The sequence below is a fragment of the Macaca nemestrina genome, chromosome 14 (genome assembly GCF_043159975.1).
Source record: "Macaca nemestrina isolate mMacNem1 chromosome 14, mMacNem.hap1, whole genome shotgun sequence".
Taxonomy (NCBI): domain Eukaryota; kingdom Metazoa; phylum Chordata; class Mammalia; order Primates; family Cercopithecidae; genus Macaca; species Macaca nemestrina.
In genome coordinates this window covers 62855847-62880677 of record NC_092138.1, presented here as the reverse complement: position 1 = coordinate 62880677, position 24831 = coordinate 62855847, and the positions used below count along the sequence as shown (strand labels likewise).

The 24831-nt window shown below is 42.6% G+C and overlaps 2 protein-coding genes across 11 annotated transcripts in view; both read right to left on the bottom strand.

The window, feature by feature from the left end:
* Positions 1 to 493, bottom strand: part of LOC105485665 (nuclear transcription factor, X-box binding 1) — an 81160-nt gene extending 80667 nt beyond the window's left edge. For 3 of the 10 annotated variants that reach the window (XM_071077912.1, XM_071077913.1, XM_011748000.3), the window contains exon 1: positions 96 to 490. In XM_071077912.1, the coding sequence (XP_070934013.1) occupies positions 96 to 120 (25 nt within the window). In that variant the 5' untranslated portion in view covers positions 121 to 490. Of the gene's footprint in view, positions 1 to 95 lie in introns of all 10 variants that reach the window. The other 7 variants (XM_071077914.1, XM_024794016.2, XM_011747999.3 and 4 more) reach the window with 5 other exon arrangements.
* A 7205-nt stretch (positions 494 to 7698) lies between these two features.
* On the bottom strand, positions 7699 to 24710 carry LOC105485663 (charged multivesicular body protein 5). The gene is made up of 8 exons (XM_011747995.2): positions 24476 to 24710; positions 23510 to 23614; positions 21400 to 21446; positions 18535 to 18628; positions 18035 to 18106; positions 12331 to 12439; positions 10674 to 10786; positions 7699 to 8403 (listed from the first exon to the last, which is right to left on the bottom strand). Exons 1-8 carry the CDS (start codon positions 24542 to 24544, stop codon positions 8353 to 8355), a joined length of 660 nt encoding a protein of 219 aa, XP_011746297.1. The 5' UTR covers positions 24545 to 24710; the 3' UTR covers positions 7699 to 8352.
* Positions 24711 to 24831: the final 121 nt, after the last annotated feature.

Here is a 24831-nt window from a genome sequence, read left to right as displayed (position 1 = left end):
CTCGCGATATGAGTAGCTGGGGCCCTAGAACTTCGTCACTGACCCAATTTCCGTTCCCTAAAAGGGGCCCAGTCCCGCTAGGGCCGGGATAATACCTGAGACAGGAGGCGCCTCCGCCATCCCGTGCCGCAGAACCTAGATCGAGTCGTACAGCCAAGCGAGCACTGTCACCAGATCACGTGCTCCGGACTTCCGGCGCCGCGAGAATATTCGCATCTGCGCGTCGTGTAGATGGCCACAGAGGTTGCGCAGCCCGAATCTGTGTGGCGCGTTCGTGACGTCAGATAGACGCACCAGGTGTCGGGCGGGAGGAGGAGACTAATAGCTGGATGGAAATAGCAACAATCGCGGAGCGAGAGGTTGGCGAGTTGCGTAATCATCGTGGTTTTCTTTCTTTTTTGATATAGGGTCTTGCTGCCTTACCCAGGCTTGAGTGCAGTGGTCCGATCATGGCTCACTATAGCTTCAGTCTGTAATCCCCCCGCCTCAGCCCCCGGGGTGGCTAGAACTACAGGCCGAGCCACCATGCGCGCTATTTTTAGGAGAGACGGGTTTCGCCATGTTGCCTAGGCTGGTCTCCAACTCCTGGCCTCCAGCGATCCTGCCGCTTTGGCCTCCGAAAGTGCTGGGCTTACAGGCGTGAGCCACCACTCCTGGCTCCAAACTTTTTTTTTTTTTTTTTGAGACTGAGCCTCGCTCTGTCGCCCAGGCTGGAGTGAAGTGGCGCGATCTCGGCTTACTGCAAACTACGCCTCCCGGGTTCAAGCGATTCTTATGCTTCAGCCTCCCGAATAGCTGGGATTACAGGCACCCACCACCACGCCCGGCTAATTTTTGTATTTTTAGTAGAGATGGGGGTTTCATTCTATTGGCCAGGCTGGTCTTGAACTCCCGACCTCAGGTGATCGGCCCGCCTAGGCCTCCGAAAGTGCTGGGATTACAGGCGTGAGCCGCCGCGCCGGCCCAAACATCTCCTGATGGTCTTTTTAAAACTGCTTATCCATATCCACTGCCCTTTTTTTTTTTCCTGATGGTCTCTTGTATATTGCTGGTATCAATCGTCAGTTTTAGACATTTAAATTGTCTTCCATTAAGTTTATTAATTTTGTCCTTTGCTGAACATAAATCTTTAATTTTGACAGGTTAGCTCATCAAACCTTGTAGTCACCTTTAGAAATTACCAGGTGTATCAGTCTGGGTCCAATCAGGAGAGAGGAACCCTACTTTTTGAACAGGAATTACATTTTTTAAAAAATAAGTTTTATTTAAAGATTTATTAAGTATATTAGGGGGTTGGAATAATAATAGATTGACTAGTAAACAAGCAAGATAATTCCAAAACAGGATTAGCATATATAAGGAGCAGCTAGGGCTGAGATAAGAGTGTCAAAGGAAGAGCCGAGACCAGAGCTGGCATGCAGACCTTGTTAAGAGAAAAGGTCTGTGGCTCACTGGATGGCATGGAAGTTGCCAGACATTTTTCTTCTGGAGTGCTGGTTGAAGCCATCCTTGGGGAGGTGTCTCACCAGAGATACTCTACTACAAACCATCTGCGGGGAGTGCTAGGAGAAGTTACTGACAACTGGTCACTATGTAGTGCCATAGCCAGGCACTGAAGAAGCCAGTGCATTGCAGAAGCCATTGAAGAAGTCCAGACCACAGAAGCCTGCCACACTGAAACCAGAAACAGGAGCCAAAACCCTTTCCTCCTGCAGTATCTCTCCAGTGCCCTCTGCTGACAAGGTTTAATATCTGCCAGCTGGCAAAGAATAAATAACTTAAAAGACCCAAGTCAATTTCACAGAGCAAACAAAAAGGGTAAATGTAGAACTGAAAGCAAATTCATTATTGGCACACTACAGAACCTACTCATTATTTTCAAAATTTGTGAATAAATGAAAGCAAGCAAGAGTTTATCTTGCCTTTCCTATACAAACTACTTCATGCAACATACTAAAGCTTATGGCAGGTGGTGAAAGCTGTACTCAGATGAAATGTATACCTGTAAACACTTATATTTGAAAAAGAGCTCCAGATAATGGAATATTATTCAGTGCCCAAAACAAATGAAGCCAGCATGGTGGTGTTTACCTGTAGTCTCAGATACTTGGGAGGCCAAGGCAGGAGGATTGTCTGAGCCCAGGTGAGTTCAAGCCCAACCTGGGCAACATAGCGAGATAGTATCTCTTAAAAAAAAAAAAAAAAAAAAAGCCGGGCGCGGTGGCTCACGCCTGTAATCCCAGCACTTTGGGAGGCCGAGGCGGGTGGATCACAAGGTCAGGAGATCGAGACCACGGTGAAACCCCGTCTCTACTAAAAATACAAAAAATTAGCCGGGCGCGGTTGTGGGCGCCTGTAGTCCCAGCTACTCGGGAGGCTGAGGCAGGAGAATGGCGTGAACCCGGGAGGCGGAGCTTGCAGTGAGCCGAGATCGCACCACTGCACTCCAGCCTGGGCGACAGAGCGAGACTCCGTCTCAAAAAAAAAACAAAAACAAACAAACAAAAAAAAAACAACAGAAAACCAAAGACCAGGTGTGGTGGCTCATGCCTGTAATGTCAGCACTTTGGGAGGCCAAAGCAGGTGGGTCGCCTGAGTCCAGGAGTTCGAGACCAGCCTGGGCAACATGGCGAAATCTAGTCTCTACCAAAAATACAAAAATTAGTCAGGCTTGGTGGTGTGTGCCTGTAGTCCCAGTTACACAGGAGGCTGAAGTGGGAGGATCACTTAAGCTCAGGAGGTGGAGGCTGCAGTGAGCCAAGACTGCACCACAGCACTCCAGCCTGGGTGACAGAGCGAGACCCTGTCTCAAAAACACAAGACAACAACAACACAAAAACCCCAAATCCATATGAGCTATCAAGCCATGAAAAGACATGGCGAAAAATGCATATTGCTAAGTGAAAGAAGGCAATCTGAAAATACTTTACTGTTTGATTCCAACTATATAATAGTCTGGAAAAGGCAAAATTAGAGACAGTAAAAAGATCAGTGGTTGACAGAAGTTAAAGGGGAGAGAAGGATGAATAGGCAGAGCACAGAGGACTGCTAGGGCAGTGAACTATTCTGCATGATACTACAATGGGGGATACATTACATTTGTTAAAACCCATAGAATCACTTGCATGGTGGCTCATGCCTGAAATCCCAGCACTTTGGGAGGCCAAGGTGGATGGATCACTTGAGCCCAGGAGTTCAAGACCAGCCTGGGTAACGTGGTGAAAACCCATCTCTACTAAAAATACAAAAATTAGTTGGGCATGATAGCATGCGCCTGAGGTCCCAGCTACTCAGGAAGCTGAGGTGGGATCGCTTGAGCCCGGGAGGCGGAGGTTGTGGTGAGCTGAGATCCTGCCACTGCACTCCAGCCTGGGTAACACAGTGAGACCCCATCTCAAGCAAAAAACAACAAAAAACCCCAAAGAATGTACATCAAGTGTGAACCCTAATGTAAACTACAGACTTCGTGTGATAATAATGTATCAATGTAGATTCACTGACTGCAACATACCACTGTGGTGAGGGAAGCTGATAGTGGGAAGGTTGTGTGCTATATGGGAACTCTCTGTGTTTTCCACTCAATTTGCTGTGAACCCAAAACTCTAAAAAAAAAAGTTTATTAATAAAAAAGAAGAAAAATCACAAATCAATAGCCTAACCTTCCACCTTAAGAAATTGGAAAAAGAATAACAGGGCTGGCGTGGGGGTGGTACATACCTGTAATCCCAGCACTTTGGGAGGCCAAGGCGAGAGGATCGCTTGAGACCAGGACTTTCAGACTAGCCTGGGCAACATAGGGATACCACATCCCTACTAAAAATTAAAAAAATAAATTAACTGGGCATGATAGCACATACCTGTAGTTCCAGCTACTAGGGAGGCTGAGTGGGGAGGACTGCTTGGAGGTTGAGACTGCAGTGAGCTGTGATTGTACCACCACACTTCAGCCTGGGCAGTAGAGTGAGACCCTGTCTCCAGAAAAAAGAAAAAGGAAAAAGAAAAAGAAGCAAACTAAACCAAAGCACGTATAAGAAAAGAAATAATAAAAGACCAGAAATTATTGAAATAGAAAAACAGAAAAAAATCAACAGAGTTCATTGAACAAAAGTGAGAAAGTGATAAAACTGACAAATGTTTAGAGAGAATAATCAAGAAAAAAGAAAAACTGAAATTACTAAATTTATGGATGAAAACGTAGGCATTACTCCCCACGTTTACAGAAATAAAAAGGATCAAAAGGGAATACTATGAACAACTGTATGCCAACAAATTAGATTACTTAGATGAAGTGGAAAAATTCCTAGGAAGACACAGACTACTCAAGAATAAACAGAACATCTGAATACACCTATAACAAGTAGAGACTGAATCAGTAATTTTAAAAACTTCCCATAAGGAAAAGCCCAAGCCCAAATGATTCTACCAAATCAAGGAAGAATGAACAGTAATCCTTCACAAACTCTTCCAAAAAATACAGGAGGAGGGAATACTTCCCAATTCATTCCATGGACGAAAAACTTTACCTTAGGGCAGTCATTGCCTACTCCTTCACTGCAGAAATTGATGTTAACAGTCCAGAATGCTTAACCATGAAAATAGGTTCAGACTGATCAGGCACCACAGAGCAGTGGTTAACTTTGGATACACTTAAGTACCTGGGGAGCTTTTAAAAATCCAAATGCCCACACTGTATCCAGATCTATTATATCAGAATCTATGGGGGTAGGACCCAGGCATCAGTATTTCTAATAACTCTCTTGGTGACATAACTATAAGAAAACACAAAAGGAAAGCTAAGGGATATGGATGATAGAAGTGCTAAACTTTTACTATACGGAATCATTCCAATGTCCTTCCCCATTACTGCTAAACTCTCAGACTGACAGATTAAAACCTCGGACTCCCTGCACTCAATTCTGCTCTTTCCTAATAGTTAACAGGTGAAATATTGACCAGCAAGGTTGTCTGGTGGTAGCTATAGGAGTGATGATCACAGGCTTTATAGTGCCTAGGGCTTTCTAATACAGGACTCACTCCTTCCACTTTCCTTTAATTCACTGTATTGACGCAGACCAGGGCATGCTCTTTGGCCTTTCCCCAATACAGGAAGAATTAGCAGAATGACAAAGACATAAGGAAGCTTCAGGTAGGAGAAACCATGAAGAGGCAAGGAATCATGGCTGTATGGTGGACGTGGGGGACTAGACGCAGAACACTTACTAGATCACAAAATTGAAAAGTGTGACATGACACAAGCTGCAAAGCAATTATTCTGTCTCTTACCAGCAAGTGACAGGAACCCATTGCCAACTACTTTAAGCAGAAAAGAGGGTAAAGTTTATTTGCAGAATCCTCAAATACCTCACAGAACAGAGTTGTAGAGACTTGGAATGTCAAGGATCAGAATTCAGAGCTGAGTGCCCCGGACAGTCTTTCATTCTGTCTCTTATCTTGGCTCCTCTCTGGCTTCAATCTGTCATACTGACAAATAGTAAATTAATTTAAAAAAAAAAAAAGGAAAAAAGCAATTTCCCTACTTTCTATTTAGAAAATCTGAGGTATGGACTCTTGATAGACACAGTGTGATCACATACACACTTTCATAGCTTGGAAGGGTAAGGACAGTACTACTCTAAAATTGGCATGTTCCCAATAATCACATAGTTGAAATGGGGGAGCAGTTCCCTTGAAAGAAAGGAAATGCTGTTCTGAAAAGACTAGGCAATAACCCATTACAGATAGGCAGAGGCCAGGTCATTGGCAGCTTTTTATGCCCTGGTGGAATTATTAGAGAACCATCAAAGAATTTAAGTGAGATTTGTATTTTAGAAAGGTAAGAGTAGCTGTATGTGATCAGTGTACTCAAGGAAGTGAAACTATGCAAGAAGAGAAGACATTCCAAAAGACCAGGTGAGAGACATCTAGGTCAGGGAGAGTTGAGAGGAGGAGTTGGATTTGAGAAACAGGGATTAAAAGCAGGGTTTAAGGATAACTGACTGTGTAGCCAAAATATAGGCATCAAGGACAACTCAAGCGTTTTCTGTTTTGAATGATAGGAGGATAATAGTTCCATTAGCCTCACAGCCTCCCATCGTAAGACAATGGTTTCCCTGTCTCACAGCTCCCATCATGAGACAGGGAAAAAGCAGCAGGAAATTCAGGTCTGAGGAAAGGTGATAGGCTGTTTCAGCCATTTGAATGTGAGGTGCTTGTGGGCTTCTGGAACATCCAAATAATTGTTAGGCAAACAGCTGGATATAAAGATTCTAAAACTCACGGGCAAGTTCAGGGATAGAAGTATAAATTTGGAAGTTAATAGTTCCAGCCATGAGAATAGCTGAGAGCACTAAATATAAGTGAACAGAGAAAAGTTTGGTGGGTAAAAGCTAGAATCCAGAGGAGCAGTAACATTACAGTTAGAGAGTTGAGGATTTCAGAAAGAAGCCTTAGAGGGAATAGAGGAACAGGAGAACCGGGGAGTACTGTCACAAAAGCCAAAGAGTAGAGATTTAGGTAGAATGATTGCTCACTCGTATCCAATGCACTAATGTGGTCTAGCTAGAGGGCTAAATATCACCCACTAAAATGGGCAATATATGAATCACTGGTAACACTAAGCAAGACAAGAAATCAAAGAGAAATGTTTGCTGACAGTGAACCCCAAGATAATGAGCTTTATTTGGATATGTTAGATTCTAGGTAACGACGGGGCATTTAAGTGGAAATGCCTAGAACTGAAAATAAGGATAAGAAGTCTAGGCTAGTGACAGTCATTTTGAGTCTTTAGTGCGTAGGTAATAATTGATATCATGGGTGTGAGATTTCTCAAGGAGAATACAGATTGGAACTGTAATGGAAGAAATATTCAAGGGGCTAAGAAAGAGGTGTCTATATAAGAGAATAAGTGGGCCAGATTAGAAGAAAACTCAGAACTCATAGAAAAGCCAAGAAAGGTTTCAAGAAGGTAATGATGAATACTATGTTTGCTCCCTCTGGAAGGCTTCTTGAGAAGGTGAGGTTGGAGATGGGAGAGGGTTACATACGTTATCTCATCCCCACTTATAACTAGACAAGAACTCCTGAAGAGAGGAACTGTGATTGTTCTTGGTAACCCCTGGGCTGGTACAGACTTCTACAAAGCTGGTGTTCGTAAATGTTTATTGGTTTGATCTGCAGACACGTGAGAGTCAGGTGCACATGGCACTGTGAGGCACCCAGCAAGGCTGGAGGGGGAATGCAGCTGGCAACAAGTTGAGTAAAGAAGGGAGGACAGGATCATTAAAGACCCTGAAACTGGGCAGGAGTTTGAACTTGCTGTAGCACTCCAGGCACCTACTAAGAAAAGAATGAAGCCGTTTCTTTTTTATTGTTAACAATCCCTCATATGAGAATAGCCCCTTGCCGTTTACGAGGTACTTATGACCATTACCTCAATTATTCCTCACAAAAGCTCTGTGAGTTAAGCATGGTTTTACTAATAAGGAAACAGAAGGTTAGAGAAGTTGAATAGACTATTCAGAAGTTAGTAAATGGTAGACCCAGGGCCCAAGCCCAGATTGTTCCTTGCTCTTTCCTCACAATGCTACTGGTTAGTTTGGTTTCTGTAGTGGAGTTCTAGGCTGAAATGACATTAAAGGTCTATTAAATTTGGTTTCCGCAGTAGAGGTTTTAAGCTGAAGTGATATTATTAAAATGATATCCTTTTGAAAAATATTTATTGAGTATAAATAAATGTCCTATACATTAAATATCAAGAAATATTCATTATTGATTACAAGTCAACATGTAATACTGAGGGAACCATAGAATCAAAATACCCACTCATGATACAGTAGTGATAATTCCATTCCAATAATGGACACAGTAATAACTTGTTCACAAGACACAACAAAACCCATCAAAAAGGCCATCACTTTAACCAAACTATAATACCACAATAGAAAATGATTCTGAATCATAATATGAATAGCCCCAATAATCTCATCTTTGTCTTATCAATTTATCAGGTCATTTTGAGACTGTAGAGTTACACTGTCATAGATTTTTACGATTCCATTTCCTTAGTTTTATTTCAAATTATTATTATTGAATGAAAACAAGTCATACGAGCTAAAGATACTTTTAAACTGAGTTTGTTTTTCTTAAGAAAAAAAGGAATCAAATTTTAGTACAAAGAAAGCATTTCCCAAGCAATGAGTCTCTTAATGGAAAAAATAAAAGAGCAATGTAATTAAACTTTCCTTCAAAGAAAGGAAAGAAACCTACATCTGTTATGGTAAATTTGGAAAGATAAATATTTCCTAGTCCCGTAATACATGTTTGTTTTACAAGATATACTTGAATGATGCAAATCTATGAAGCAGGGATCTGTGGCAATCCAAATTCATCCACCAGAACTCCATCCTGTAAAAAGGAAGCAATGTTTAGTGCCACTATTTTTCCATTTGATAAAAAAAAAAGGATTACAAACATTTAATAGCTAAAACTCATTTCCAAGTATTTAATCAATCAAAACCAAAATCCCACTCATAAGATGAGAACGAGCTTTTTCATGAAAAGTAAAGGAGGAAGTGATAAGAAGAGAACTAGAAAGGGCCAAAAGGGGACTCCTCCACAGGGGAAAGAGAGTGAAAGAGGGAGAAAGAGAAATCTAAGAGTAAACCTGGAAAGGGGAAAAGGAGGCTGGGAGGGTCAAAAAGGAAAGGTTAAGCAGTGGGTCCTTGCCTCCAGATTTGCATTTTCACCCTGATCCCTAAGGTGGACCAATGCCTTTCTTAGCCTCCCAAATTCTTGAAGAAGCAGTGCCCTTGGATAGGCAGTCACTTCCATATCATGCTTTATATAATCATAGGCAGCAATACCACTATCGATGAACACCAGGGCTGCTCTGCCTATGGAGCAGCCATTCTTTTATTCCTTTACTTTAAAAACAACAACAGGCTGGGCGTGATGGCTCACACCTATAATCCCAGCACTTTGGGAGGCTGAGGCAGGTGGATCATTTGAGGTCAGGAGTTCGAGGCCAGCCTGACCAACATGGTGAAACCCCATCTCTACTGAAAACACAAAAAATTAGCCAGGCGTGGTGAAGCTTGCCTGTAATCTCAGCTACTTGGGAGGTGGGAGGATTGCTTGAACTCGGGGGTGGAGGTTGCAGTGAGCAGAGATTGTGCCACTGCACTCCAGCCTGGGTGACAGAGCGAGACTCCATCTCAAAAAGATACAACAACAACAACAACAACAACAAAAACCCCATATATCCATAGCATATATAACTCAGGAATCTGTGACCTTCTCAAAGTGGAAATAACATAGATGCTTCAGGGACTTGTTACTAGGAAATTAACAAGGTGGACTACGGTAGTGTTAATAAAAATTATTTCATGGGTTGCTGAGAAAAAGTAACCCATGGACTTGAGACCTTGAAGTTGCCAGAGAGGTCGGGGAGGAGTGGGCAGTTCAGAAAGGCAAGACTATCCCAGGCTCAACAGAGAACGGAGGGATACAATAGAGGAAGATGCATACTCACAGAAACCAGCAATAATGGACCTAAGAAATTACCTCCTCCCTGCCCTTTGCTCTCACATTTTACACGCAGGAAAAACTGATGAGGTTCAAAAAGAAGACATAAATTTCTGCTATTTTGCTCAAAGTCACACTGTGCTCAGCCTGGTTGTCATTATTAGTGGCTCATGCCTATAACCCCTGCACTTTGGGAGGCTGAGGCAGGCGGATCGCTTGAGACCAGGAGTTTGAGACCAGTGTGGCCAACATGGTGAAATCCCGTCTCTACTAAAAATACAAAAATTAGCCGGGTATGGTGGCGTACACCTGTAATCCCAGCTACCTGGGTGGCTGAGGCACGAGGATTGCTTGAACCAGGGGGGCAGAGGTTGCAGTGAGCTGAGATCACACTACTGCACTCCAGCCTGAGTGACAGAATGAGTCTCTGCCTCAAAAAAAAAAAAAAGACAACCATGTAGATTTGGACAGAGCTTTAGGTTTGCAAAGTCCTTTATATACAAGATCTAATTTGCTTGCACAACAATTACATGAGATACCTGTAATTATCTGTATTTTACAGATGCAAGGAAAAGAAATGCTTACAACAGCTAAGTAATTAGTCATACTTAGTGCCAGGTGTTCTGATTCTTTTGCCTTAAATTAGAATCTTTCTACATTAAGTTTTATGCTTAAATTATTAATCCATAGTTTAGAAAATCCACTCGTTCTAAACTCCTGTGTGTATAGGAAAAAAAAAGAAAAGGAAAGGAAAATAAAATTAAAAATCCAGCCAGTAATTAACTGGTGTGTATGGAGAGTGAGACTTTTTCACTGCTGCCTAGCAAGTCTCATGCATGTGTTGCTTATGCTTTTACGGGAAATGTCTAAGACCCATCAATGGTACCCAGTGCCAGCTCACAACAAGGGTGATTATGTATGTTACACAAATTGTCATTGTATAAAAATATTCCTGAGCCTCAGTGACACTGTTTATGCAGTCAGTTCATCATCCAATGCAGAAAAACCGGACCTTCAAGGGTTCACAAAATAATGACCAGGACTGTCTTTCTTTGTTCTAATGTAAGACTACCTTTTAGATTCCCAGACTTATGGTCAAGCATAAAGCCTTTACTATTTTGCATTAAAATATAAACAGAAAAAGCTTTCACCTTGTTTTTTGTGTCAGTGGGAACACCTTCTGGAATTGCAGGTGCAGATGCTGCCTCATCCAAATAAGAACTGTCTTCATCAGCCAGAAGCTCATCACCCAGTGCATCCAACTCTGAGATTGAAACAGTCAACATTTTTAAAAAATGTAACCAAGAAAACTGGGAGCTAATAAATTCTCTCATTTATCGATGGACTTGAAAGAAGGCAGTGAAGAGGGCATGAGATTGTTGTATGCTGTGTGACCATTACATGAAATCAGACTCCAAAAATAAGTCTGTGGTAAAATGAGTTGGAAGTACCCAAGAGGAATGACAATAGCAGGTAGAGACTCATCAGGGGCAACTGAAGATGGGAAATTAAAAAATAAAGAAATAAATGGAAAAAAATTAAAAGGTTCTAGGCAAAAAAAGACCATGGAGAGAGCGGGAAAGCAGCAGCAGTAATGTAACAGGGGAATCACACAATAGAAATTCAGTGTGGAATGGTTCTGTCATCTACCCAGTTACGCATGCTAGAAACTGACAGTCACCCTTGACACCTCCCACTTCTTCTACATCCAACCAATCATTAAATCTTGCCCACTCAATTTTCTAAGATGTCTTCAATCTGTCCACTTCTGTCTGTTTCTGCTACCATCACCCTAGCTAGTCTCGACCACCATCATCTCTTAAATGGTTATCGCAATAGGTTCCAGACTGCTCTCCCTGAGGCCATTTGACAACCCTTCTCATTTTTTCATGCTATCCCCTACTCATCCTTCAGGTCCCATGCCTCTCTCCCACTACTAACTAGGTTAGAGTCCCTTAGTATGTGCTCCCATGCTACCCCATACTTCTTGCCTATAGTCTGTGCTCTAGTAATTAATTACTTGAAGCAAACCATTTATGTCTTCCACTGCTAGAGAAGCTTCATGAATGTAGGGACTGCATTTTTATTCAGTGCTAAATTCCCACCACCTAGTAGAATACCTGGTATAGAGTAGATGCACACTAAGTATTTGCCAACGATTATTTCTTTTTTTCTTTTTTTTGAGAGAAGGTCTCACTCTGCTGCCCAGGCTGCAGTGGTGCAATCTCAGCTCACTGGAACCTCTACCTCCTGGGATCAAGTGATCCTTCCACCTCAGCCTCCCGAGTAGCTAGGACTACAGGCACACACCACCATGCCTGGGTAATTTTTGTATTTTTTATAGAGATGGGGTCACGCCACATTGCTCCTCCAGGTCTCGAACTCCTGGGCTTGAGTGGATCCGCCTACCTTGGCCTCCCAAAGTGCTGGGATTAGAGTGCCTGGCCCTAATTATTGTTTCTTAATTGGTTTTGCTGTTCTGAGGGAGATCACTCCAACTAGGAAAACAGGTAGAACAAAATCAAAAGGAATATAGCAAGGAAAGGCCATGTGGAGGACACTTACAGATACTAAGCACCAGGTCAGCCTGTACCTGGACTTCCTTCAGAGTTGATCCATCCCACTGTTGTTGGTGGAGTATACAATCTGATGTGGCTGCCTCACAAGCTCTTTGCCCAGGGACTGTACCGTAAACTAACCTTCAGGAAATCCTGATAGAAATTTTCACTAGCATTTGGGAAAAGGTCCCAGGCAGTTGTTCCTTTTGGACTCCAAAACTAAATATACATTACTTTTCTCATAACTTACCTGCTTCTAAATCATCTTCATCCAGTTCTGGGGTGCCATAACTGCGACTCAGTGCTTCTTGGATTTCATTTGCATCTTCCATCATATCCTCTAGCTGGTCTTGTAAATCCTATGGAAATATATATGAGAGGATTTTCTCTTATTTACCATTTTCTTCTAAGTACCCCTTTCCCCTACATTCTCCTTTGAATCTAGACATGAGCAATTTTTAAAAAGATAATGTATGTAAAACGCCAAGCACATAAAACAGTTCTCAAAAACTGTTAGTTCACCTCCCCTAGCCCAGTCTTTGGCTAGCAATTTTTTAATGTCAACAACTGAGCAGACACTCCTCTAAAGGACAGGTTCAAGTAACTCTTAAACATCCCTTCTAATTAAAAGTATGAGAGAATGCTTAAGAATTAAAAACCACAAGCCCAAAGATTTCCTCTAACAATAACTATGAATGTTACTGACCCACATAATCCCCCACCTATTTTTGGTGGCAAAATGTGAACTTAAAAGTAAAGAATAGAATTGGCGATCTCTCACTTTATTTTTTACTTTATTTATTTATTTATTTATTTATTTATTGAGATGGAGTCTCGCTGTGTCGCCCAGGCTGGAGTGCAATGGTGCAATCTCAGCTCACTGCAACCTTCACCTCCCAGGTTCAAGCAATTCTCCTGCCTCAGCCTCCAAGTAGCTGAGATTACAGGTGTGTGCCACCACGCCTGGCTAATTTTTGTATTTTCAGTAGAGATAGGGTTTTGCCATCTTGGTTAGGCTGGTCTCGAACTCCCAACCTCAGGTGGTCTGCCCGCCTCAGCCTCCCAACGTGCTGGGATTATAGGCATGAGCTACCATGCCCGGCTGGATTTGATTTTAAAGTGCCTCATGGAAGCCCGAAGTCCTATGTGAGAATAGATGATGTCAGCTGTCTAGCTGTCTACTATTACAGAAAGTTTTACTTGAAACATTAAATCAAGCAACTATCTTGATCTAAACTATCAATCATTTTCTAGTTAATGAAGACAGGGAGGTTATTGAGACAAGCAAATTATTCTTCTCAAGTCAGTCAAAGACAGATTACATTGTGTAGAGAAAGGAGGCAAGAGTAGAAACAACTGAAGTGGTAGAAAAAGTGAGTTGTACATGGCCCACCCTGGGTGGAGAATCAGAAAGGGAATCATGATAGGTGTCACAGCCAAGACAAGGCTGGTGAAAAAAATGGACCGAGGGCATAAATCATGTGTGAATAATCTACCTGTGCTTAACTGGGAGATTACTACAAGGCTAAAAATGCAGTTGTCCCTTGGTACACGCAAGGGATTGGTTCCAGGATGTCTGCCTATACCAAAATCTGCCCATACCTAAGTCCCCAGTCGGCCTTCCATATGGGTGGTTTCGCATCCTGCAAATACTATATTTTCGATCCTTGTTTGGTTGAAAAGTATCTGCATATAAGTGACACGTGCAGTTCAAACTGCACTTGCTGTTCAAGGGTAAATTGTAATGTGAAACCAATCTAAGAAGTGGTATAGCATAACAAAGGGCAGCTGGTATAATGGTTAGGAGTGAGACTCTGGAGTCAGATATACCCAAGTTCAATTTTGCCATCACTCAATGAGAAGTAATGTCTCTAAGCCTTATTTTCCTCATTTGTAAAATGGAATTATTAATAGCTGTATCTGGCCTGGCGCGGTGGCTCATGCCTGTAATCCCAGCACTTTGGGAGGCCACGGTGGGTGGATTGCCTGAACTCAGGAGTCTGCAACCAGCCTGGGCAACACAGTGAAACTCTATCTCTACTAAAATACAAAAAAGTAGCTGGGCATGGCAGCATGCGCCTGTAATCCCAGCTACTCAGGAGGCTGAGGCAGGAGAATCATTTGAATCCGGGAGGCAGAGGTTGCAGTGAGCCGAGATCGCGCCACTGCACTCCAGCCTGGGCGACAGAGCGAGACTCCATTTCGAAAATAAATAAATAAATAAATAAAATAGCCATATTCTCACTGCGGTTATTGTAAGGATTTATTGCAATAATATATGTAAAACACTAAGCACCCAATACTATATATATTTTACTGTGTTAATTATGTGCAGAACAATACACTCTTCATATACTGTAATTCCACACAGACAGGAATAGAACTAGTGTTGATAAAGCAAAAGGACCAAATCAGTACCATTTATCCTTCAGAATTTCTAACACAATGCAAGACATTTGAAAATTCTGCCAGGTGCAGTAGCTTATGCCTGTAATGCCAGCACTCTGGGAGGCAAAAGTGGGCAGATCGCTTGAGCTCAGGAGTTTGGGACCAACCTGGGGAACATGGCAAAACCTCATCTCCACAAAAAATACAAAATTTAGCTGGGCATGGTGTATGCCTGTAGTCCCAGCTACTTGGGAGACTGAAGCAGAAGGATGGCTTGAGCCTGGGAGGCGGAGGTTGCGGTGAGCTGAGACTGAGTCACTATAATCCAGCCTGGGCAACAGCAAAAAAGAAAAAAGAAAATTCCTTCCTGGCCCCCATAAAGGTGAAAAGGGTAGTAAAATGGAGGGGAAATTTTTTTTTTAAACTTTGATTTTCTGTATTTCCAAGTACCAAACTGCCACATTATATGCATATTTAACACTCTGCTACACAGAGAAGCACTGGCTGAGTAATAATTAAAAGACAATGAAAATAACAGAGAGAAAGCTAATCAAGTCAAGCTTATACAATAGTATTACACATCAAGACACATCCTCCCAGATCATCTATGAATAGGATTCCTAGCAAGACTCCAGAATAGACACAGAAAAAATTCATCCCACAATTAGCTGGTTTTCTATTGCATAAACAAACAAAAGCAATATAAAAAAATATAAGCACTAAGCTAAAAAGAACATTGACGCAGTGATATGCAGAAACTGAAAAAAGCAAAACAGAAAAACAGACCTACACGCACACAACAGCAAAATAAAAAGTTAAAGCTATAAAACAATGAAAATATTTTCTAAGTAAAGCATTTTAGGAAAATAAATCTAACCAAAAAATTCGGATCTAACCAAAGACACATACACACCAAAAGAGTTAAAGGGGCTCTCCACCTGTCATGCTGGCAATCTACTGGAGGACAGGAAAAGGATTAATTAGGCAGGGAGACAGACAGACAACCACAGGTGAGAGACGAAGAGACATACAAAGCATTCACAAAGACCAAAGTTTCTCTTTTGTTCCTATTAAATAGCTTTAATTAAAACACAAGGAACCCTAAAAGCAGAAAATACCATTGCATTTCATTATATTTTAATGGCAAATGATATTATACAAAAAAAGATGGCTGGGAGTGATGGCTCACGCCTGTAATCCCAGCACTTTGGGAGGCCGAGGTGGGCGGATCACTTGAGGTCAGGAGTTTGAGACTAGCCTGGCCAACATGGTGAAACCCCATCTCTACAAAAAAATACAAAAATTAGCTGGGCGTGGTGGTGGGCACCTGTAATCCCAGCTGTTTGGAAGGCTGAGGCAGGAGAACCGCTTGAACCCAGGAGGCGGAGGTTGCAGTGAGTCGAGATCACACCACTGCACTGCAGCCTTGGTGACAGAACGAGACTCTGTCTCAAAAAAAAAAAAAAAAAAAAAAAAGACAAGCATACACAGAACACTTTTATCAGTGAAGCTCTTAAGAGAGTATCATATCGTTTAATTCCATGCATGCAGACACTTGTGGAGGATTAGAGACCAAGGCAACCTAAGAGGGGTGCTTGAAAAAATGAGAGAGGGGAGAAATGCCTTCACTTTTTTTTTTTTTTTTTTGAGACAGAGTCTCACTCTGTCACCCAGGCTGAAGTGCAGTGGTGAGATCTCGGCTCACTGCATGCTCTGCCTCCCGGGTTCACGCCATTCTCCTGCCTCAGCCTCCCGAGTAGCTGGGACTACAGGCACCTGCCACCACACCGCGCCTGGCTAATTTTTTTTGTATTTTTAGTAGAGACGGGGTTTCACCGTGTTGGCCAGGATGGTCTCCATCTCCTGACTTCGTGATCCACCTGCCTCGGCCTCCCAAAGTGCTGGGATTACAGGCGTGAGCCACCGCGCCCGGTCTGCCTTTACTCTTACTAAAGATCAGCATTATCAGAGAATACCTTTGCAGAGGCAATAAAATGCCTGGTATGTAGTAACTGCTCACCCAACAAACACTGCTTGAATCAGGCCATACAGCTTTCTCTCACCCCCTTTTTTTTTTTGGCTTTATCTCCTTTTATAGTCTGTGATTCATCAACCATCAAATACTTTCTGAGCACCAACTATGGCGGGGCATTGCTGTGGGCACTGGGGACATAGTAGTGAACAAAATCAAGTCCCTGCATTCAAGGAAATGGACATTCTAGTTAGGGGGTAAAGGTCAAGAGCACCATTTTGTATGCAGAAAGGAAGCCTCTCTCCTCTGACCAGTCACCACTCACTCCCTCTGCTATCTCCTCTTGCCACCTGGGCTGTTCATCTGACAGCTGAGAGCTGCCAAGCTCTTAGGGCTCATCTCCCTGGTCAATACCCAATTCCAATAAAAAATGCTAACTGTAAGGAACTAATGATATTATTATTAAAAATCTAAAGAGAATTACTAGAAAAGGGAACCAAGTCTACTACACCAGGAGTTGGGCTAAACACTTTACACACACTTTACCTACATACCTTCATTTAACACTCATGACAGTCCTGGGAAAAGGCAACAACATCACTACTCTACCATTGAAGAAACAGACTAAGTATCATTGCATTAGTTAAAAGTAACTACTGGATGCTTATTATAGGCCAGGCATTGTGCCTGTAGATATACTAGCTCATTTATTTCATCCTCATAATACAGAAGTTCCTTGACTTATGATAGGGTTACATTCTGATAAACCCATCGTAAGTTCAAAATATCTTAAGTAGAAAGTGCATTCAGGGCCAGGCGCAGTGGCTCAAGACTATAATCCCAGCACTTTGGGAGGCCGGCCGGGCGGATCACAAGGTCAGGAGATGGAGACCATCCTGGCTAACACAGTGAAACCCCATCTCTACTAAAAAATACAAAAAAAACTAGCCGGGCAAGGTGGCGGGCGTCTGTAGTCCCAGCTACTCGGGAGGCTGAGGCAGGAGAATGGCATAAACCCGGGAGGCGGAGCTTGCAGTGAGCTGAGATCTGGCCACTGCACTCCAGCCTGGGCGACAGAGCAAGACTCCCTCTCAAAAAAAAAAAAAAAAAAAGAAAGAAAGTGCATTCAATACACCTAACCTACTAAACCATCACTTAACCTAGCCTACCTTAATGGTGCTCAGAACACTTACATTGGCCTACAGTTGGGCAAAATCATCTAACAGCCTATTTTATAACAAAGTGTTGAGTATCTCATGTAATTTATTAAATATTGTAAGGAAACTGAAAAACAGAATGGTTACGTGGATATTCAAAGTATGGTTTCTACTGAATACATATAGTTTTCGCACCATCATCAAACTGAAAAATCGTTAAGTTGAACCATCTTAAATCAGGGACAGTCTGTAACTGTATGTGGTATTAGGATCTGAGGAAACTGAGACATTTGGTACCCTTTCTTGAAGTTACTCTACTAGTAAACGGCAGCCCCAAGATTCAGTTCCTCTCCTGTGCTATTCCTATCACACGCACACTCGTTTGGATTCTCTCAGAAACTAGTGCACATTCTTGCAGAAAGTAGCATACGTCTCACCTCAATCTGGTCGATCTTCACTTGCTTGTATGCCTTCTTCATTTCCTTTACTCCCAGTTTCATAGCATCAACCTAAGAAAAGGAAGAAGAAAACACAATGTTTTAGAAAGTCATGTTGGCTAAATTGTCTTTATTTATTTATTTATTTGAGACAGTTTCACTCTTGCTGCCCAGGCTGGAGTGCAATGGCTCACTGCAACCTCTGTCTCCTGGGTTCAAGCGATTCTCCTGCCTCAGCCTCCCAGGTAGCTGTGATTACAGGTGTGCACCACCACACCCAGCTAATTTTTGTATTTTTCAGTAGAGGCAGGGTTTCACCATGTTGGTCAGGCTGGTCTCGAACTCCTGACTTCAGGTGATCTACCCACCTCAGCCTCCCAGTGTTGGGATTACAGGCGTGAGCCATTGCACCCAGCTGGTTCAACTGTCTTTAAAAAGCCATAGGAAAAGAGAATAAGAATAAATAAATGAAATAACAGGAAAAGATGTTTTGGGAGTACCGTGGTCTTGGTGTCCTTCAATGACTGGATGGTATAATTGGCTTGTTCCATGTTGAATGACTGTTGGGCGAGATTGTCCCGCTGCTGCTCATACCTTTTTAGTCAATTGAGAATGGCAAATATATGAACCAGACAGAATCCTCAAGAACAAAGTATCCCCACACTAAATAAGAGTATTTTCTTTTAAAAAAAAAAAGGAACAAAAAACTTAAAAATTAGATATCACACAGAGAAATTGGCAAAAACAATTTAATCACTCTAACACAAATATCATTCGATGTGTCCCTCCAGTCTTTTTCCTTTGCATGTACAGTCATGCATCGCTTAACAATGGGGATATGTTCTGAGAAATACATTGTTAGGCAATTTCATCATTGTGCAAATATCACAGAGTGTATTTACACAAACCTGTGCGGTATAGCCCACTACTCACCTAAGCTATATGACATAGCCTAGTGCTTGCTCCTAGGCTACAAACCTGTACAGCATGTTACTGTACTGAATATCGTAGCCAATTGTAACACTATGGTATCTGTGTATCTAAACACCCTATAGAAAAGATACAGTAAAAATACAGTGTTATAACCTTATAGGGGCCAGAGTGGTATAATGCAGTCTGTTCTGTCATTCATTGACAAAAACATTGTTATGCAGCACATGACTGTATTTTAGTTATAACACTATTTTCCACTTAACATTATAGCATTTGCTTTTTTCTATGTTGCTGCGTATCATTTTTTTTTTTTTTGAGACAGTTTTGCTCTTGTTGCCCAGGCTGGAGTGCAATGGTACCATCTCGGCTCACCGCAACCTCCGCCTCCTGGGTTCAAGCAATTCTCCTGCCTCAGCCTCTGGAGTAGCTGGGATTACAGGCATGCGCCACCATGCCCAGCTAATTTTGTACTTTTAGTAGAGACAGGGTTTCTCCATGTTGGTCAGGCTGGTCTCGAACTCCCAACCTCAGGTGATCCGCCCGCCTCAGCCTCCCAAAGTGCTGGGATTACAGGCATGACCTGTTGCGCCAGGCCTGCTGCATATCTTAGTATATCTTTGTAATTATTTTCTATGATAAATATACAGAAGTGAAATTCTTAGAGCAAAGGGTAAAACTATTTTTAAGGCTCTTCATACATATAGCTAAACGGTTTTCCAGAATTTTGAACTCCTTGAAGACAGGTATATTTTATTTTGTTTATTTGTTTGTTTGTTTGTTTGTTTAGAGACAGTCTTGCTCTATTGCCCAGGCTGGAGTGTAGTGGTGCCGTCTCAGATTACTGTAACCTCTGCCTCCTGGGTTCAAGCGATTCTCCCACCTCAGCCTCCCAAGTAGGTGGGACTACAAGCGCACGCAACCACACCCAGCTAATTGTATTTTTAGTGGAGACAGGATTTCACCATGTTGGCCAGGCTGATCTCCAACTCCTGACCTCAAGTGATCTGCTGTCTTGGCCTCCCAAAATGCTGAGATTATAGGTGTGAGCTACTGTGCCCAGCCCCAGGTGTGTTTTATTAATTTTGTACCCATAATTAGGTAATCCATCTGACCTAATATAATGTCTGGTGTTCAAAATGTTTGTAAAATAAAGTTTTATATCAAATTATAGTACTACCTCAAAGACTTATGTCACTATGTTCTTGGACATAGTTCTTAGATTGGAAACAATCTACCCAACTAGAAAAAGAATGATCCAAAAAAAAAAAAAAGAATGGTCCATTCATGGTGCAAGCAAATGGTAGAATATTATAATCTCATTAAAAAATGTAAAGTTTCCAAAGAATATTTAAAAGAACAGGGAAATGCTCATGATATTAAGTGGAAAAGGAAAAGCTACATATACACACTACAATTTCATTTCTTCTAAAAAGTTATATGCACACATACCACATATGCAGAAGCAGAGGAAAGAAACTGGAAGAAATTAGCATTTTAAAGGTGGTTATTTCTAGCAGTAAGAATCTAGGTAAATTTTATTTTCTGCTGTTCATATTTATGTATTTTCCAAGTTTCTACAATGAACCTGTATTCTTTTTATCACAAAAAACGTTACTTAAAACTAGTAATGCTACCAATTAAGAAGGTAAATCATTTCACAACACTCTCACCAGTCTAGGCATTACAATTTCTTTTTCCAATTTGATCTAATCTAAAAGGAGGAAGATGGCATCTGGTATCTTATAAAAAGTCGTTTTAATATAGGAAGAGAGATACTGACAATCTTTCTAGTTCCTCAATAGCTAATTACACCTGACCTCTATAACCCTGCAGAGGATCTCATCAGCTGAACAGTCCACAGAGGTAGGCACCAAAGATACTAGTTAGCTTCTGCTCAAAACTGGGACATAGTCGCCTAAAACAAATTAAGGATCTTTAAATTTATTATGGTGGGAGGGAACAAACATTTAGGATTCCTAATTTTACAAACAAAAACAAAAAAGGTACACTCTAAAATAAATAATAGGAAAACCAAACCCTACAGATCTGGTCCAAAACAGTAGTCACTAACCATTTAAGGCTACTTAAATTATTTAAATTGAATAAAATTTAAACTTCAATTCCTTAGTCACACCAGCCACATTTCAAGTGCTCAATAACCACATGTTGCTAATAGCTACTGTATTGAGCACACAGATATAGAGCATCTCTATCATGGCAAAAAGTTCTGTTTAGATGGAAGTTGTTACAACAGATATTGCTGAACACGTAGCGGGGAAGAACCCAGCTAACTGTATTTAATTACTTGTCAATGAAAATTTGTAATTAAATCAAGAGTGCTTAGAAAATAGTATGAAAACCTGAAGGAATGGAAGACCATTTTTCTTTTAGTTAAACCTGCTACAGGGAAAGAAATTGTGTGTGTAACTTACATCCGCTTTTGCTTTAAAACTCGCAAGGCTTTCTGCTTGACCATATTCTGGAGAGAAAAACAGATTTAATAAAAATGAGGTGGAAAACACACATACGGTAAAAGAAATTTCCCATAGCCTCAAACTCACATGCCTACTTCCTCTCTTCTTCAAAGTAGTAGGCATAATGGCTCCTGGATTCTGTTCTTCCCCTCCCCAAAACAGGTATCTCTAAGGTCCAGTCTTTAAGCCTTAGCTCCTATCTGTCTTTGCATCCCACATCCCAGGGTCCTGAACTACTTTCTCTTTTCCTTTTTTTTTTTTTTTTTTTTGGAGACAGAGTCTCGCTCTGCCGCCCAGGCTGGAGTGCAGTGGCGTGATCTTGGCTCACTGCAAGCTCCACCTCCCGGGTTCACGCCATTCTCCTGCCTCAGCCTCCCGAGTAGCTGGGACTACAGGCGCCCGCCACCTCGCCCGGCTAGTTTTTTTTTTTTTTGTATTTTTTAGTAGAGACGGGGTTTCACCGTGTCAGCCAGGATGGTCTCGATCTCCTGACCTCGTGATCCGCCCGTCTCGGCCTCCCAAAGTGCTGGGATTACAGGCTTGAGCCACCGCGCCCGGCCATTAAAAGTCTCTTTTCCTAATGCATATTATCTCCGTCTCTAGCCCCAAAAGTGCTGATTCTGTATATCCAGTTGCCTTAGGGAGATTCTTCACTTGTATAGCCTATCAACTTAACCTCAATAATTCCAAACTCCTAAACCTTATCTCACCTTGGAAATAGGTAACAATGGCCCACCAATCTCTCACCTCTCTAGGTTGAAAATCTTTATATCAACCTTATCTTTCCTCTTTCTGTAGTTTGAACAATCATCCTGTTAGCTGATTTCAGAACTCACTTTCAAACTGATTCTTTGGTTTCCTACCACCATGGTTTGGGCTTTCATTGTCTCAAATCTAGATGGGCTTTCCTGCCTCTGGTTGCTCTTCATTCCCCATCATCCACTAAGATGGCTGGGAAAAGCCTTCCTTTTCTATAGAATGCTGTAAATCATTTTATTTGTCTTCTCCAATAAGGAAGGAAAAACAGGTATTATTACTTCACAGATTATCATAACTCACATTTACTGAGTACTACTTTATCCTAGACATAGTGGTACACATCAATTACCTCATTTAATCCTCATACTGTATGGTAGGTATTATCTCTGTTTTATAGATGAGGAAATAGAGGTTCAGTGATACCCAGGCTCACATGGTTAATAAGTTATGGATCTGGAAAAAACAAGGTACTTCTATATCCACACTCCATGTGCTTAAACGCAGTATTTTATGTTTCTACCTAACAGGAGTGGAAAATAAGTGACTTTATCAAGGTCACAACTAGATGGCAGGGACAGTGTTAGTATTAGAACACTGGTCCCAGACGCCTAGTTCACTTTTTCCCAGCAGGCCACGCCTTAAGCAGTCTAGTATACCAACCTAACCTGACCAGCTTGGCAAGTCATTGATCTTGAGCACAGCCTAGTCTTCCTCTCCAGATGACCACCTTTTCAGTATAATATGCTAATTCTCATGCACATGCTTTTAGACGTGTGACCAGCATCTCTTTTCACCAGATCAATCCCCAGCCTCCCTTCCATATTTGGTTGCAAACTCTCCTCCCTAAAGGATACACCCTCACATATTTTCTCCTTATGAGACTGTAAGCATCTCTTCTGTAGAGACGCTCACAGCCCCTGCACTAGGTCCTGTTTTTTTTGTTTTTTTTTTTTGAGACGCAGTCTTACACTGTCACCTGGGCTAGAGTACAACGGTGTGGTCTCTGCTCACTGCAACCTCCGCCTCCCAGGTTCAAGTGATTCTTCTGCCTCAGCCTCCTGAGTAGCTGGGATTACAGGCGCCCGCCACCATGCCCAGCTAAGTTTTTGTATTTTCAGTAGAGATGGGGTTTCGCTATGTTGGCCAGGCTGGTCTCAAATGCGTGACCTCGTGATCCACCCGCCTCAGCCTCCCAAAGTGCTGGATTACAGGCATGAGCCACCGTGCCCAGCCAAACTAGGCCCTATTTCTGTAAGTGCTAAAACTAGGCTGTGCCAGCACCTTATGCAGCGGTTGCTGCCTACCTTACCTTTGCAGGACCCTCTCTCATCTTCTTGATCTGATCCTTATACTTCACTAGCTCAGCATCCAATCGAGAAATCTTCTTGTCAATGGATTCTGCCCTGCTGTCCACCTTGGGGGAAAATATCAAATGCACTGGTAGTTACTGCAATACACTTAATCCAGAAGGGGCAGGTAGAGAGGAAGGAATACAGAGGAAGAAAAGAGGAGCTTAAGGGGAAGGGTGAAAACCAGTGGTTCACAAAGAAGGGCATTCCCAACCAGAAACTCTGGGCTTTTATAAATTATACTCTGACTCCCCCGCCACACTGCCCCAATTCTGATATACCAGGTAGCCCTCAAGTGGGTTGGGGCAGAAAATAATTTGAGAATCACTGAGTTGAGTTGGAATTTCCCTAGAATCAGAGATTAGCCAGGCTAAGAGCTCATCCAAGAGGCGCGTGAAATGGGCCAGTGCCCAGTGAAACCAGCTGATTGTAGATCTAGTGCCATTTCCTAAATCGGGGATGGTGGCTTAATCTGAAGGGCCAGGGTTCTGAGTTTTGTGTTACTGAGATCCAAGACTGAGGTACAGATAATGTTGACCTAGGATATCAAGCTGAGTCCTGATGTGGGCTGGGGATGACAGATGCAAGAAGGGTAAGGGATCAGGCAGGACGAGGTGGGAAGGGTGTATGGGCCTAGGGCTGGGTGAAGTGAGACGATCAAGGCGAGAGTGGACGGGCAATGGGCATCAAAACGGGCTGGGTGCTGGCAGGGCAAGGCAGTGATGGGGTTACGGGGTCCCTGGTTTGTGGCGTTAGGAATGACTTGGGTAACAGGGATGAAGGGGAGAAGGTGGGACAGAGAGCGCCGACGTATAAGGGGCCCAGGACCCGAAACGAAGTGGAAGAATAGGGGCCCGGCACCGGGGGTGGGCGGGGTCGGGTGTGTCAGAGGTCCTGAGCCTACTTATGCATGATCAAATGCCCACCGTGCCAATGCAGTCAGTCAGGCTGGGCGGCGGAGCCTTGGGTTTCGCTTTCCCGAAGAGTCGGTTCATCTTCAGCGGCCGCGAAGACACCCAAACACTTGAGCAAAACCAGAAACGGAAGCCTCCCGCCTCGACTTCCGGCCCCTCTGTGCGCAAGCGCAATATGCCCCCTGGCGTTTCCCGATTCTTTTTCCGGATTTTCAGCCGGGTCTTCCGGGGAGGAGAGCAAAACAACTTGGTGCACTCGGAGAGAGCCTGCAGGGGGCGGGGTGTTGGTGGAAGGAGTGGGAGGGGTTTTATTGTAGCAAGGCGGGGCCTCAGTTGAGTGGGTGGGGCCTGCGGGCAACGAAAGCGGC

Bases quoted from the DNA above. Each gene is read 5' to 3' on its own strand.
- LOC105485663 (XM_011747995.2), bottom strand. From the start codon at position 24,544: ATGAACCGACTCTTCGGGAAAGCGAAACCCAAGGCTCCGCCGCCCAGC. The intron at 23,615-24,475 runs GTGGGCATTTGA...TTTTCCCCCAAG, and splicing joins TGACTGACTGCATTGGCACG to GTGGACAGCAGGGCAGAATC. The intron at 12,440-18,034 runs GTGAGACGTATG...ATATTTCCATAG, and splicing joins TGAAGATCGACCAGATTGAG to GATTTACAAGACCAGCTAGA.